Here is a 15,946-nt window from a genome sequence, read left to right on the forward strand (position 1 = left end):
ATAGTCATGACATAGCAAAGGATAGATACAGTTGCTCGAAAAACCCATGGTAAACTCTCCCTGGGAGTCCTATTCACAAAGGTTGCAGTTCTAAAAAAAAAAAAAAAAAAAAAGTCTGCTGATAAAACAGTTACCAGAAAATCCCATTTGGGTTTGCATTGTTATCTGGCTTTGATGGGCAACCATCACCTAGGCGACATTTCTAGAGTCACTGCTCTGAGGTGCGGTCAGCTCCCTCCCTGGCCAGCTTCCACGCTCCTCCAACAAGACCATTTTTTAGGAGCTGACAGGAGAGGACCTCATAGACAAGCAGCCCATTCCATGGTGGGACTGCCGGGTCTGCAGGACATCGATGGCCACTTTTACTCCTCACAGCGGGGGCCCAGCAGGCCATCAGAGCCCAGGCAGGGGGTCACAGGCCTCCAGCGTGAGTGAGCGGCTATCCTGGCCCTTAGCAGACATGGACTCCAGCGGGCTCTCCCTGGGGACAGACATGACCTCTAGACTCTGGCCAGCTGGGCCCAGCGTCCTTGATGTTTCTCCCTTTGTATTATTGGGGCACAGGAAGCAGACCTGGGGATGCCTGAGCTTCAACTCCTGCTGTGGGGGAGGGCTGCCTCCATGCTCCTAATGTCCTGGGAACTCCTTTTTAAAAACTGGTCCAAAACATGAGGAAAAGGGACTCTGGCTTCTGACACAGAGCCTATGTAGTGGCACGTCTCTGGATTTTTTCCTTCCAAGACAGGGCGAGGGACCCCAGCGTGTGATAGGTTAGCCACACACTGGCTTGGCTTATACCATAAATGTTTTTTTATGAATATAATTTATTGTCCGATTGGCTTACATACGACATGCAGTGCTCATCCCGGGACTGGACCACCAGCTATTTGGCTCTTTTGTTGCTGTAATAAAGATTCGCAAAGAGTGTTCATGGGGAAAAGAACTCCTGCCATGAGCACCATGGGGAGGCACCATGACTCACATTAGGCAGACAACATCCCAAGGTCCTGTCCCATCCCCAGCAGTCCCGTAAGGTTCTGGCGAGCAATGGAAGGCAGGAGGGCCTTAGTCAACCTGGGAGATGGCAAAGACCAGGCCTCTCCAGGGCCATCCCACCTCTGAACGTCCCTCCACTGGGAACTACGTGACACGAGCAAAGCTTAAAAGTAGTCAAAGTAGTGGCTAGTGCTTAGAGTGTTTACAGCGTGCCTGGAGCCATACCCACCTCTGCAGTAGAAATGAGCAGAGCTAATATTTAGCAGGTATAACCTGGTACTGGCTGGGATTCACTTAATAGGTTGGCGCCAAAGCTAGCTATTAAATGTTGCATCACCCAGTGCTCTAGCACTGGTCTCCGTTGTACAGATTAGGAAACTGAGGTTGAGAGAGGTAGCAGATCAGACGGCTTGTCCACGCAGAGTCTGTGTGCAAAGCCAGGTTGTCTGACTCCAGACCTGGGCACTCAGGCTGTGCGTCCGCGGCATCCTGGACTCACTCTCGGAGGAGTGGCCAGTGAGCACTATCCTGGCACAGAGGGCACGAGGCGAGAGCTGAACGGCCGTGCCCCAGAGCAAATGTTGGGGTGAGCATGCTGTCCTCCTGCAGACACCAGCCTGTCGCACCCCTGCACCCCTGCAGGCTGGTAAGTCAGTGGGGTGTGGCTCGCTGTCCTCCATGAGGCTGGGGACGGGGAGCTGGCTGGACTTCAGAGGCACCAGCTCTTCAACAAGAAAAGGCCATTAGACCTAAGGAGGAAACCAAGAGAAATGGGGCAAGAGGGATACCAGACGCAAGGCCTGTAATCTTGAAAAGAAAGTCAAGTTTTAGAATCATCTTCCCGGGTCGTGAAGCTGGGACTTACCTGACACATTCCTCTACCTCCTAATTAGGCTCACAGCGGAAAATTAAAGGACACGCCAGACCTGACTGCTGTCTAAGCCCCGGATGTTTGTCATCACTGTTCTCTACTGCCTCCCTTTTAGGAATTTCAAAAACGGAGAGGGCGGGAGTTGGTCTGTGGCTTTGGTATAAATTTATTTTATACAGATAGATTTCCTCAGCACCTGCTACGCACCAGGAGCATCCATTCATTCATTCAGCTGATTGATTATGGGCTAAGCCAGGTGCTGGACCCTCACCAGCGAGGCATGCAGTGGTCTCCACCTCCGGGATCTTACAGCACCTGGAGGCGCTGGAGGAAGGAGGAGTGCTGCCGGGGAGAGGCGAGGGGGGCCGGGGCAGCAGGAAAACTGGTTCGTGTTGTTGAGAATTTCCTGTGAGCCAGACTCTGCTCCGTGCAAGGTGGTCATATCTCTGAATCCTCTCAACAGACTGTCGTTACCTCCATTTTATAACTGGGCAAATTAACATTTGGCAAAGTTAGGCAATTTGCCCTAAGCATCACGGCCTAGTACACACTGGAGCTGGGTTTTGCACTCAGATATCCGACTCCAAATCCTGTGCTTTTATTTGCCGCCTTATTCTTCTTGCCTTGCACTTGTATTATTAGCCCCAAACGTGCAGGGAGCCACTATCAGTCCCACGTAACTGATAGGGAAACTGAGGCTCGTAGGGGAAAGTGGCTTGCCCAGGGCCCCTCTCTGGTTGGAGCAGGGATCTGAGCCCAGGTTTTCTGGTGCCACATCCAGAGTGTGTTACTTCACAGAGCTCCTCTGGGATACAGTCCTGGGGCTGGGAACAAGGACGAGGGAGGTCCCCCTAGAGCCGGTTGGGCCCCATCCCAAGCACTGGTATAACATAGGTTGTGTGGATGAAGACTGTTTTGCTAATGTGTTTAGGGTGGGCATCCAAACATATCTTGAAGCGCTCCAGGAAGCTGGGTAGCTGGAAGGGGATGGCCTGAGGAGTGCAGGTGGGTGCCCAGGGAAGCACCCCACCAGAGAAGGTGACTTCTGATGCTTTCGTGCTCTTCTCTCACACTTCATGTTCCAGGGCTGGACCCTGTGATTTTCACCATTTCTGTGTGAGAAGAGAGAGGCTGCTGATTCACAGCGAAAGGAAATGGCATCAGTTCTGAAACTTCCTGTTTGTCTGGTATCTGCAAAGATATCTGTGTTATGCAAATATCCTCACTCCTGAAAAACTCAGGCATTTTTCACACACACACACACACACACACACGCACACGCACACACACCCTTGGCCTGGCCCTGTGCACTGGGTCTCCTCTGTACCTAGTAAATTGAAAAATGATTCCACTAACACGATAGCGGAGGTGCTGGGGGAACCTGCTGTAGGAAATTATGATCATTAAACTAGCAGCGTTTGCATTTGGTCAAATTGCTTAGCAGATGTCTCTTCCAGGTAAGTCCTTGCTCTGGCCCCTAACCCAGGGCTGGTTTGCTTTCCGCCTGGCAGAGCCTGGGAGTCAGGGATCCCTTATGAGGGAAGCAGATGTGCAGAAAGCAGGCCCCATCCAGGCCTCAGGCTCCCGTCCAGCCCAGGAATGCCATCTCCTCGTGGCTTGGTTTTCCCTAAAGCAGCTCTTGGAATGTGCCACATCCCGCTCCCAAGCCCCACGTAAGTGGAGATAATGACGGATGTTGAATATTTTCTGTTGGTTCATTATGATCTTTGTGCAGGTCTTTCTTTCTTTCAAGGTCAGTTCATGTCTGAGCCCAAGGCTGTGGTCTGCTGAGCTGGTCGGTGCTTCCAGAGAGTGACGACCTCTGGCAAGGGCCCGAGACCCGGCCTGCGCCACTGGCTGCTGGCTGCCTCTACAAACTGAGGAGTTTTTTAAAAAGCTGAATGTAAGCTTCAATTTTAATAGGTGAAAGTGAAAATGACATGTGACTTCCAGAAAATTCTCACAGATTCAAAAGAATTGTTCTTTGTCATGAGTTGAATAGCATTCTTCAAACGGCTGAATGCTTTTCTCATATTCAGAGTTGCCTAAATTAGGGGAAATGGATATAAATTGCTGCAAGACAGAAATCTGGTTAGCCATAAATGAGTTTTTTTTTTTTTTTTACCCTTTACTCTCTTCCTGCCCCCATCCAAAAGCCCTCACCTGGGCAGTGGGAGGGTGGCCGTTCCTCCCTCTGTCTAGGAAGGGATGAGACTGAGGTTCCAGCAGGAGGGTCTATCACTTGGCCCAGATTCTAGGCCAGTGACTGCCTCACTTCAAAAGGGAGTGGCCCAGAGGCAGGAGCATGGACTGGTAGAGGTCAAACTGAGTGGACATCTTGGTTCTGCTACTCACCAGCTGTGTGACCTTGAGCAAGTTTCTTAACCTTGCCAATCCTCAGTCTCCTCACCTGTAGAATGAGGTTTTTGTGACGATGACAGGAGACGTATGTATGTAAAATGGTTGGGTCCAGGACCTGGAGGCCTGAAGGTCAATAAGGGAGGGGTCATGGTGACCACACCAGTCTTCGATAGAGCCTCAGTCACTGCAACAGGTCACATGGGATCTGTCTTTGAAGGAGAGGGTTCCCCAGAGACTGCTCTTGCTTTGGGGATGTCTGTGAGGAAAAGGATGGGAGGAATAGCAAACATTTTTGTGAGAGTTTCTCTCTGCCCCTTGAGAGGGGTCCAAGGTCAATTTCTACACTTATCTGTGAACTTGACCTGTTGTCTCTTTGCTGGCTCAGGCTCTAAGGAAATGAGAGATCAGCCTTGTGCTTTTGGAGTCCTGCAGTGTTGATCCGAGTCTGTAGAGAAATGGAAACAAATGTTCTGATGTATAACCCATGTGAAGCAACTAAAGACAGAGCTTGAGCACATGTAGCCACTGAGCACTTACTGGGCTCCTACTGAATGCCTGGTGCAATGTCAGATATGGAGATTTGTCATACTGGAATAATAGCTGGCATGTGTGGAGTCCCTACTGAGCACAAGACACCAGGCTGGGTTCTTTGCAAAGAGCGTTCCATTTAATTCTTCCAGGAACCTCTCAAGTGGGCATGAGTAGCCTCTTTATCAACGAGGCACAGAGAAGTTCCTTGCCCAAGGTCACACAGTAGCGGGTGGGACCGGAACGCACCTTCGGTCTGCTGTAGTTCTGTGCTCTCACCACCACCACTCTGTGGGCATGTAAAACGTACCCTTCAGCCTATAGGAATTAAAAAGCCAGCAGATGGGGCGCCTGGGTGGCGCAGTCGGTTAAGCGTCCGACTTCAGCCAGGTCACGATCTCGCGGTCCGTGAGTTCGAGCCCCGCGTCGGGCTCTGGGCTGATGGCTCGGAGCCTGGAGCCTGTTTCCGATTCTGTGTCTCCCTCTCTCTCTGCCCCTCCCCCGTTCATGCTCTGTCTCTCTCTGTCCCAAAAATAAATAAAATTAAAAAAAAAAAAAAAAAAAGCCAGCAGATGAAACACAACAGCCCCAAGTGCCGAAATAAGGATGCAGACGATAAAGAACCCAGGAAAGAAACACAAAGACGGCGAGGCAGCCAGGGGTGACTTCGTGGAGGAGGAAGAGTGGGGATGGGATCAGAGTGTGTCTGGGGAATGGGAAGGTGGGGACAGGAGGGCAAGTGGGGGACACTGAGAAGGTGCAAACCTCGAAGAGACCGGACGTGGTTTGGTGGCCCATGGGCTCGTCAGGGGCCACTCTTGGTAGCCTTGGAAGTGGGGACAGAGCCCTTGGAGAAGGGTGCTGGACTGGACTTTGGGTGTCTGTCACCTGCTGGGTTCAGGATTCTGGGGAGCCTGACCCTCCTCCTCCTTCCAACTCTATGGATAGGGTTTGACACGGGTGTCTGCGGGGCCGATCATTATCTGGGGAGCTTCAGAGCTTCTGTTAGTTAATTACTTGCATCTCACCCCTGTGGACACTTTAGTCAGCTGAGCCAGGTAGGTCAGGTTGGAGCAGTGGGTGCTGCAGAGGAGAGAGGGTGGGAAAGGGCAGGTCTGTTCCCCTCCCATCCCGACGCACCCCAGCAGGGCTTGAGCACAAGTTTCCCAGAGGCGGGGGTGGGCACACCCCTTGCTCTTCGTGTAACCGGCAAGTCCCAGTCTCCCCAGGGACTCGGCAGGGGTCAAGGCCCAACTGGGCGGGGCCACATCCCTTCCCGGGTGGCACACCCTTGCAGCCGCGCTGAGACTCTCTGCAAGCTGCTTCGGGGCTCCAGGGGTCCACGATGGGGCAGAGTTGGAGAGAGGGCCGCTTGACTTGCCCCGTACTCCTTCGTCCTCCCATCTGCCCCAACTCAAGCCGCAGAGACCATGGCTCCAGAGCCCAGGTGTGCAAGTCCAAGTCTTCTCTGCTCCACCTCCCAAGCGGCTCCCCACCGCCCACTCTCCTCCAGCGCCCCGTCCCCCTGATCTCCCTGCCTCGGCCACTGCAGTGGCCTTCTACCTTGTCCCCCTCCCCTCTTCCACACTCAGTTCTTTCCAAGCCATTCTGCCTCAAATAGCCAGAGGACTAGTGATAAAACATAAATCACCTTCTCTCGTGCTTCATCAGCTTCCTGGTCAGCAGGGCACGAGGGGCCCTCCCCGGATGCCCGGTTCTTGTGCTAGCTTTTCACTCATTCATTCACTCAACACACATTCACTGAAGGCCGATCGCATATATTTGGAGACACTGGTGACGGAGGCCAAACAGACAAAACCCCTGGATCTTGTGGAACAAAGTGTTGAAGTGTTAGTGGAGAAAACAGAGTGAGGCCAGGAACTGGGGAGAGCAGAGGATGGGGGTGGGCATCGGGGAAGGCAGCATTTGAGAAGGTGACATTTGAACAAAGACCTGAAGGAAGCGAGGGAGTGAGTCATGGGGATTGTAGGGGAAAACTTGTTCCTGGCAGAAAGCACAGCAGCCGTGCCCTGAAGTGGGAGCACGCCTGGCTGCTTGGGGGTATTTTCAAGGAACACCCTATCACCTGCTGGTCCGCTGGGTTTCTTCTCTAACACAGCTTGTCCGCAATTTGTGATTTATGTGTTGGGGATCATTGTGCGTCCTCTGCAACAAGCTGTCAGCTCTCCAGGATAACGACGTATCTCACTGATGCCTGAATCGCTGGTGTCTACCACAGGGCTTGGGTGCTTGAAGGTGCTCAGCTGATGTGTGTCAAGGGAGGCAGTGTAGCAGACAGCTGGCATGCAGCCAAGGGCACGTGTGAGGGGGTCCCTGTGGAGCTTCTGGGAAATGACTGGGGCCACCCTGAAGGGAGTGAAGGTCTACTTAAGGTGGAGGTTGTGTGTGTGACGGGGGGTGGGGGTGAGTCATGTGACCTGGGTGTCAGTGCGACCCTACTGTGCATACAGGCCAGTGACCTTTGGGATTCCCAGCTGCTATGCTAGTTCATGGAAGGAAAGAGAAGGGATGCCTCCGTCTTATTAGCTCCCATACCTCATTTTAAGTGGTTCTCTCCCCCCTCTTCCTGCTGTTCATCTCCCCAGGGCTGGGATACAGCCTTCTAACAGAGGAGATGAGATGGACTCTGCTCACAGGTGCGGGTCTCATGCCGACGGCTCTCCCATCCGTGGCCGTGGGGGCCCCTCTTCTGGCTGGTACATTCACATCGCTCCTGCTCTCCCAGCAGGTGGTGTGGAAGACTTGAGAAGCAAATTCTACCTTTAACAAGAATTTCTTGCAGACACTGGAGAGACCCTGATTCTGTTTTACCTATGACTGGCTTGCTCTGGTTGTTGGAATGTTAAATACTGATAAAGAGGGGAAGATAAAATCTCGCTGCCCCCCAGGGCCCGGAATTTCCCCATTCTTAAGCCCAGTCTTCCTTGTCTGAGAGAGAGAGAGAGAGACTACCAGTAGCCTATTCTAGACCCAATTTCCCCTTCTGCCCTACCAAACGACCTAATTTGGAGAGGGGCAGCAACATAGCCAGATAAAAGTCTACATTTCCCTGTGCTCTTGAAACTAGGGATGGCCGATGAGGTATAAATGGAAGGAGTTGGATGGGGTTTCCTAAAAGCTCCTTACAGGGAGTTGGGAAATGTGCTCTTGATTCTCCCTTCCCCTGCTTCCTGTCCCTGGAACACTAATAGGATTGCTGGTGCTCCAGCAACCATATTGGGCCACGAGACAACCTTGAATAAGGAAGCCAAACTCTAAAACACTGACTCTCTGTCCGAAATAGTGAGAAAGGAGAAAGCAGATCCTGACATCTGGAAAGGGGCCTGACACTTACAGCTAGGCATTAATCTTGTTTGAAGCTGGCCTAGATGTTTTCTCATTGAACATAAACAATCTCACAGAATGCCATCAGTCAAGGTCACTCTGCAATTGCGACGAGGTGAGTCAAAACAGCCTGCCTCATAATTTTATTTAAGCACAGACAAAAACCACCACAAAATACTAAACACCTTCTACTCCTTGCTAATATGAGTGATGGCTGCTTCTTTACCAATTACATGTGTAACCTGTATCTGGTCTACCTTCTTTATAGGTAAGAGTTATGAAGATATTCAGTCATAGAATTGTCCCATTTCCTGAGAGCATCCACTCCAGAACAAATGCCTGATTTCTTGGGCTCTCCCTAAATTCACCTAACCAAAGCCCAAGCCCTGCCAGTCGTATCAAACCCCTTTTTATTTATTTACTTTTTACATTTTTTTAAATGTTTATTTATTTTTGAGACAGAGAGAGACAGAGCATGAACGGGGGAGGGTCAGAGAGAGCGGGAGACACAGAATCGGAAGCAGGCTCCAGGCTCTGAGCCGTCAGCCCAGAGCCCGACGCGGGGCTCGAACTCACGGACCGCGAGATCATGACCTGAGCTGAAGTCGGACGCTTAACTGACTGAACCACCCAGGTGCCCTCAAACCCCTTTTTAACTGAGATGGTCCACAGTTACCCAAGGAGTGCAGTCTCCCTCGCTGCAGTGAGTATAGGCCAACTTGTTCAATTACAGGTATTTGAATAAGTCACTTGGGGATTGCTTATAAGGCAGACTGTGGTTCAGCGGGTCTGGAACAGACCCCTTTCTGTATTTCGAACAAGTTCCCAACGATGCTGACACTGTTGGGCACCAGGCCACACTCCGAGTAGCAAGGCAGTCAAGGATGATGGATTCAAATGCCAGAAGTGCCTGAGTTTGACCACAGGGCCCCCATATGAACCCTGGACTGTTTTCTGGAGAAAATATGGCAGGATTTGAATTAACTCACTGCTATATGGTTCCCTATTACCAGCAACCTGACCTAAACACATTATCCTCCTCCTTAGACAGATATGTGGTTCTGGCTACAGGAGCCATTGAGAAAGTCTTGCAGTGGCCAGGTATGTGCAGGCCTCAATGAGGCTTGGGCGATTATTGACCAAACTTGCTGCCTTTGAGGTGAGATTATAAGCAACAAGAGAAACCAAGTCATTCCACTTAGTGGACTGGTTGAAAATCCTCCAATAGTCCTAGGCTGGTTCCAGGTCCGGCTCGCGGGCTGGAGGACCAGAGATCTGGGAGGTTCTAAATCGTCTTTTCAGGGGCGCCTGGGTGGCTCAGTCGGTTAAGCGTCCGACTTCAGCTCAGGTCACGATCTCGCGGTCCGTGAGTTCGAGCCCTGCGTCGGGCTCTGGGCTGACGGCTCAGAGCCTGGAGCCTGCTTCCGATTCTGTGTCTCCCTCTCTCTCTGCCCCTCCCCCGTTCATGCTGTGTCTCTCTCTGTCTCAAAAATAAATAAATGTTAAAAAAAAAAAAATTTAAATCGTCATTTCAGCTCAAGTGGTCTGCACCTGGCCCACCTCACCACACCCCCTCCCCTCCCCCAGCTCCATTTCTCACCATCCCACACCTGCCAGCACCTGGATGTCTCATGCTTCCTTGCTTCACTGTTCCTCATGCTGAGGATGCCTTTCCCACGCTCCTTCACCTGGCTAACTGCTAAATCCTACTCGACTCAGCCTCCCCGTCCCTAAGACTGGCTGAGTGCCCCTACTCTGGACTCGCAGGGAACACTGCCTTCCTCTACCCTGCTGCTTCTCAGCTTACAAGCATTTATTTATTTTATGTTCACCTCCCCATTATCCACTAGCTCCTAGAGGATGGGAACCATGTTGTATTTATTTTTGTAGCCCCTGACACAGTCCCCAACACTCAGTAAATATGAAACTGAACTGAGCCTCCAATCCTCCGCAGCCTGCCCCTTAATCTGTAACCAGCTGGAGGAAGGTTATAACACAAGAGTGGAAGAAACCTTGTGCTGACGTTTCCCATTTTAGGTGATGTGACATTGGGGGTTCCCAGGGGCTTTAGGTGTGAAGCTGTAGGTCATACCCCACTCGGAAACTTGGCCCCCAAGAAGAGAAAGGTAGGCTTCTGAAAAACCACAGAGGCATGAATTAGTGTTTAGTAAGTGACTATTAAATTGAAAGTTAGGGCTCTCAAACTTGAATGGGTCTACGAACCACCCGAATAGCAAATGCATTTTAGCTCCCAGGTGAGTCCTGCGTGTATTGAGGTCTGCACCATTGGTATCATCTGGCAACTGCTCAGAAATACAGATTCCTGGAACCCACCCCAGATCTACTGACGCAGACTCCCTAGGGGTCCGACCCAGGCATCAGTATAAAACTCCGGGTGATGAAGGCCAGATTCCCGGAAATGGTAGAAGCATGGTTAATTACAGTAACAGCTCCCTCCTAGACAAGAGGGCTCGCCTGGTTCTAGGTGAGTTACTTGCTTTCCAGTCTCATGACTGGACCTTTGAGTAGGGAAGCTGTTGAAAACAGAGACCATGAAAAACCACAGTGAGAGAGAAACGCTAATGACATTACCTGACTGCTGCTACTGCTGCTGCTGACAGTGAGGCACCAGGGCTAGACCCAAGGAAATGTGTACTGGGGAAACATTTGTAAGGAAATATGCTAAAATCCTCATGGCAGGTGCATTAGGAATAATATCCCCCCTTTCTCTAATTAAAAAACAAGAAGTTCTTGTTTAACAGGAAGATACATGGATTCAGTTTTAAAAATACATTCTCATTTATGCTGTAGGGGACAAAAGGGGCTGTCCCCCTTTGGGGAACCATGGGATGGTTCCCACAGTAGCCCTGTGGCACCCGTGAAAAACCAGAGCTTAAGCCTTTCTCAGACACTGTTGGGTGAGAGGCCGGGGTTGTGTGGGGGTCGGTGGTTGTGTCCCCGGCAGGCACGTGAGGGAGAGATGCCGTGAGGATATTTGTTGAAACAATTTTAGTGCAAGAGATAAAAACCACAAACTGGACCGAGCCAAAATAAACGGGAGAAGAGAGAGAAAAAGGCAGGAGGAGAAAGACGAGGAGGAGGAGAGGGAGGGAGGGAAAAAGAAATTTGCTTGGTCTGTAACTGACAAGACCAGCTGGAGCCAAGCGCTCCGAGGATTCAGTCAGGACTCTGTCCACCCCTTAGGTTTCCTGCCTCGGCATCAGCTCCGTCGTCGGGCAGGCTCCGCCCTGGCCCCCAGTCTAGCAGTGCTTGCCAAAGTCGACTCCGACTGGCTCAGCCTGTGTCCATCCCTGCAGCCAGAGAAATGCGCTGCTGTGCTGGGCCAGGCCTGGGCCCGTGGAGGCACATGAACAGACAGGGAAGAGCTGCTGCCCCAAAGGAAAAGCCTTGTGCTGCCCTCACAAGAAGGAGATGCTGGGCAAGAAGAACATTATCACATCTGCTTCGACCAATGGGGTTATGGGTTCTTTTGAGCTCACCCTGAGGTCTGTCCTGGGCAGTTTTCAGACTTGTGCAGAGAGTTTGGATAAGGCCTCGAGTGGCTGCAGGCTTCCACAGAGAAGAGCTGCCTTTGGGGTGGTGGGGGACAGGGAGATTCTTACTCACCAAGGTTAACACTGCGCATACTGTTATCCGGAGGAAGCGGGAATTTCCACACGGTAAGTTCCCTTCCTTGTACAATGAATTACTATCTTGATGAGAAACCCGTGGGCAGCTGGTTGAGAAGACAGCGGTATTCTCTGAATGAGAGGGAATTTACCACCTTCTTTTATGGTGGCCGTTCTTCTGGTGTCACAGCAGGGTATGGATTGATTCATCTACAAATATATAGATCTATATAGACACCATACTGCTAGCCTCTGCAAAATACATGCCTGGAGATCATTTCTGTCGCCCAGAATAGGTCACCTCTGTCACCACTCCTCTGTCCACCACCCCCACACCCTGCGGGCCCAGGCATGTGGGCCTGGGGTTCCCCAGTTGGAGGCCAGATGAGAGTCTCCCTGTGTAGGGATTGGGGGTGGGGGTGGGGAAGTGGGGCTGATAAGCTGGCTGGCAGTGGCCCAAGTCCCTTCCAGGGCCTGTCGCGGGCCTCTCTGTCCTGGGCTGTCTCTTCCACCACTGAGTTTCTGACCTGAACTTCCAAAGTCCTTCATATCTCATCCCCGCTGCCCTGGGGTGCTCAGACTTGGCTCTCCTGGGAGCTCCTTGCCAGGGCTCAGAGCCTTGGTTGTTGTCCTCAGAGCTCTGTCCTCCCAATGAGGGGACAGAAGAAACAGAGCCCACTGTTCTGGATTCTGAGTTGGAGCCAAGCAGCTCCATCTGCTTCTTCCTTCCCCTAGAACCCTCCCCTCAGCCACTGTCAGCTCCCACAGTCCCCGCCAGACGGCCCCGGCTACACAGTTCCTCATGACAGATGTCTGGCTCCTTCCTACCCAAGGAAAGCACGGGCTCTTCCCCAGCTCTGGAATCCCCGTCCTGTCTGGGATCCTGTGGGCTGAGGAAGGAGAAGGCGGGAAGGTGAGGGCTGGGGAAAGGGGCCATCCTTCCGTAAGCACTGACGGGTTTGCTGGATGACCGGACCTAATGCCTGGGCCATCTATGAAAACTCTGCCCGGACCTCTACAGGTCCTCTGACTTCCAATGGGGCCTAAAGAAACTGAATAATGGGTAAAAGTGACGTTTAAAATGACACGAGAAAAGGCCTGGTGGGGACTCTAATGATGAAAAATTTGTTAACACTTGCTGAAAAAAATGAAAGAAACTCTCACAATATTTGGCTCCACCAACATACAAATGTGCTGTTATGTCCCCATCGTTTAAAAAGAAGGTTTTTGGAGCGCCTGGGTGGCTCAGTTGGTTGAGCATCTGACTCATGATTTCGGCTCAGGTCATGATCCCAGGACCGTGGGATCAAGCCCCGTGTTGGGCTCTGGGCTGAACATGGAGCCTGATTGAGATTCTCTCCTTCTCCCTCTGCCTCTCTCCCCCTCTTGTGCTCTCTCTCTCTTTCTAAAATAAACAAAAAATTAAAATATAAAGAAAGCTTTCTCTGTAAAAATGATTCAACCAAGTAAATAAAGAAGAGGAAATCTGCCCTAGAGAAGAGTTCCAAGTAATACATGTGATGCCACCCCCTCCAGGAGCTGGAACTTAAATCCCCTTTCCCTGAGGGTGGGCTGGACTCAGTGACTGGCTTCCAGAAAGTAGAGCATGGAAAGGGAAAAAGAGTAACTTTATAGGGAAGACACCTGACAGACACCATGTTAACCAAGTGATGAGGGTAACATTACCAGTGATAAGCCATGTTGCTGTCATGTGCCCCTGATGTGATCTAATGTGAAGGGCACTTCACCTCTGGGGTGTTCTTCCTCCAAATCCTATCACCCCAGCTGAATCATAAGAAAAGCTCAGATAAACTCAAATTGATGGACATTCCATGAAATATCTGACCAGTACTCTTCAAAACTGAAAAGGCATTAAAAACAAGGAAAGATGGAGAGAGGGCCACAGACTGGAGAGACTGAGGCCTGACCCAACGTGGCCTCCTGGGCCAGAGAAAGGCCATGAGTGAGAAAACTGGTAAAATACGGTTAGAGACTGTAGAGGGGCTACTTGTATAATGTCAACGTCAGTCTCTTAGTTGTGACAAATATACTATGGTGCCATAAGAAGGTAACATTGGGTAAAGCTGGGCAAAGGATGCACCAGAGTTCTCTGTTCTGTCTTTGAGACTTGTCTGGGAATCTAAAGCTATTCTGAAATCAAGTCTATCCACTCAACCCCGGTAAAAAAAAAAAAAAAAAAAAAAAAAAAAAAAAAAAAAATCTTCATCTACAATTTAAAGACTGACAATATCAAGTGTTGGTAAATCTGTGAAGCAACTGGAACTCATACATCGCTGGTGAGGGTGTAAAATTACATTTTAGAAAACATTTTTGTAGTTTCTTATAAAATTGAACACACATTACTATATGACCCAGTAATTCTACTCCTAGAAATTTACTCAAGAGAAGTGAAATTTATGTCCACACAAAGACTTGTGTACAAATGTTCATGGCATCTTTAATCATAATAGCCCCAAACTAGAAACAACTTAAATGTCTGACAACAAGTGGATGAGTAGTCAAATTGTGGTATAGCTGTACAACAGGATACTACTCAGTGATATAAAGGAAGGAACTATGATACATGCAGAGCAAAAGAAGCCAGGCATAGGAGTACATCCTGTATGATTCAATTTGTACAAAATTCTAGAAAAGGCGAAACAAAGCTCAGTGATAAAAAGTAGAACAGTGGTTGCCTGGGGATGGGTTTGGGAGGAGGGGGTGGGAGAGATTGACCATAAAGGGGCACAAGGGAATTTCTAGGGTGACGGAAGTGTTATATATCTTGATTGTTGTGATTACATGGGTCTATACATTTGTCAAAACTCATTTAACTGCATGCTTCAAATTTAAATTATTCCTCAATAAAGTTGATTTTTTAAAAAAGCTTCCTCTTGCTCCCACTTACCCTGCCAGCTACTGTTTTGCAAGGCTCCTGAAGGAGTTATCTATACTTACTGTCTGCAGTTCTGCCCCAGATTCTCTTACATCCACACCAGTCAGGCTTTCATTCCCCTGGCGCATGGAACTGCTCTCCTCAGGACTAAAGTGACCTCCATGTTGTTGTTAGACCCACCGGTCAGTTCTCATCTCTCACATCTGACCTGACCTGCCAGAACATCCCATACAGTTCACATTTTTTTCCTTGAATCTCTCTCTTCCTCTGGTTTCCAGGGCACAATAGTCTCCTGGTTTTCCTTCCATCTCTGATTAGTCTTCCCCAGTGTCTTTCCTTGGTTCTCCCCATCTTCCCAACCATCTACTGTTGGAGAGCCTTGGGATGCTCTTCCTGTGTGCACTCAGATGGTTTGATTTCATTGCATCTTAGGGCTTTAAATTCTATCCATATGCTGAGAATTCCCAAATCTGTACCTCAAGCCCAGGCCTCGCTCCCAAATTCTAGCCTAATTCCAACTGCCTACTTGACCTTTCTATTTGGATGTCAAACAGACCTCTTACAGTAAACATGTTTAAAATTGAACCCCCTGGGGTGCCTGAGTGGCTCAGTCGATTAGGTGTCCGACTTCGGCTCAGGTCACGATCTCATGGTTCGTGAGTTCGAGCCCCGCGTCGGGCTCTATGCTGATGGCTCAGAGCCTAGAGCCTGCTTTGGATTCTGTGTCTCCCTCTCTTTCCCTGCCCCACTCCTGTTGGCACTCTGTCTCTGTCTCTCAAAAATGAATAGACATTAAAAAAAAAAAAAAACCTGAACCCTTGATCTTCTCCCATAAACCTGCCCACCTGCAGCCTCTTCTATCTCCGCAGATGGTCCTGACATCTCACCGTTTATGCAAACCAAAAACCTAGGAGTCATACTGGACTGTTCTTTTTCTCCTACTCCATTGGCTTTACCTTGAAAATACATCCATAAGGCGTGTATTCTTTGTCATTTTCACTACTACAGCCTTGGTCCAACCATCATCATCTTGTTGGAAATAAACTAACTGGTCCTCCTAGTTCCACTCTTGCCTTCCTACACTCTGTTCTCAACACAGCAACTAGAGTGACCTTGTTAAAATTCAAGTCAGATCACATCAAAGTTCTGTAGTGATTCCCTCTCAGAATAAAAGCAATGTCCTTGCAATGGCCTTGAAGGCCCTACATGATCTAGCCCCCCATCACCTTACCTCTGTGATTTCATCTCTTAATATTCTCCCCCTTGCTCATTCCTCTCCAGACACACTGGTATCTTTGCTATTTCCCAAACACACCAGGC

At 50.0% G+C, this 15,946-nt stretch overlaps 1 protein-coding gene and 1 long non-coding RNA gene across 3 annotated transcripts in view; one reads left to right on the forward strand and one right to left on the reverse strand.

The window, feature by feature from the left end:
- The first annotated feature begins 1,395 nt into the window (after positions 1-1,395).
- On the forward strand, positions 1,396-3,857 carry LOC131494374 (uncharacterized). 2 transcript variants are annotated; one of them, XR_009253350.1, is made up of 2 exons: positions 1,396-1,642; positions 3,621-3,857. It is a non-coding gene; the product is annotated as an uncharacterized LOC131494374 (long non-coding RNA). The 2 variants fall into 2 exon arrangements; XR_009253351.1 differs by lacking the exon at positions 3,621-3,857 and adding an exon at positions 1,890-1,926.
- A 2,512-nt stretch (positions 3,858-6,369) lies between these two features.
- Positions 6,370-15,946, reverse strand: part of ANKRD46 (ankyrin repeat domain 46) — a 63,746-nt gene continuing 54,169 nt past the window's right edge. Inside the window, exon 5 of the mRNA XM_058698702.1 lies at positions 6,370-7,518. Within this exon, the coding sequence (XP_058554685.1) occupies positions 7,380-7,518 (139 nt within the window). The 3' untranslated portion in view covers positions 6,370-7,379. The remainder of the gene's footprint in view (positions 7,519-15,946) is intronic.

The sequence above is a fragment of the Neofelis nebulosa genome, chromosome 14 (assembly GCF_028018385.1).
Source record: "Neofelis nebulosa isolate mNeoNeb1 chromosome 14, mNeoNeb1.pri, whole genome shotgun sequence".
Lineage (NCBI taxonomy): Eukaryota > Metazoa > Chordata > Mammalia > Carnivora > Felidae > Neofelis > Neofelis nebulosa.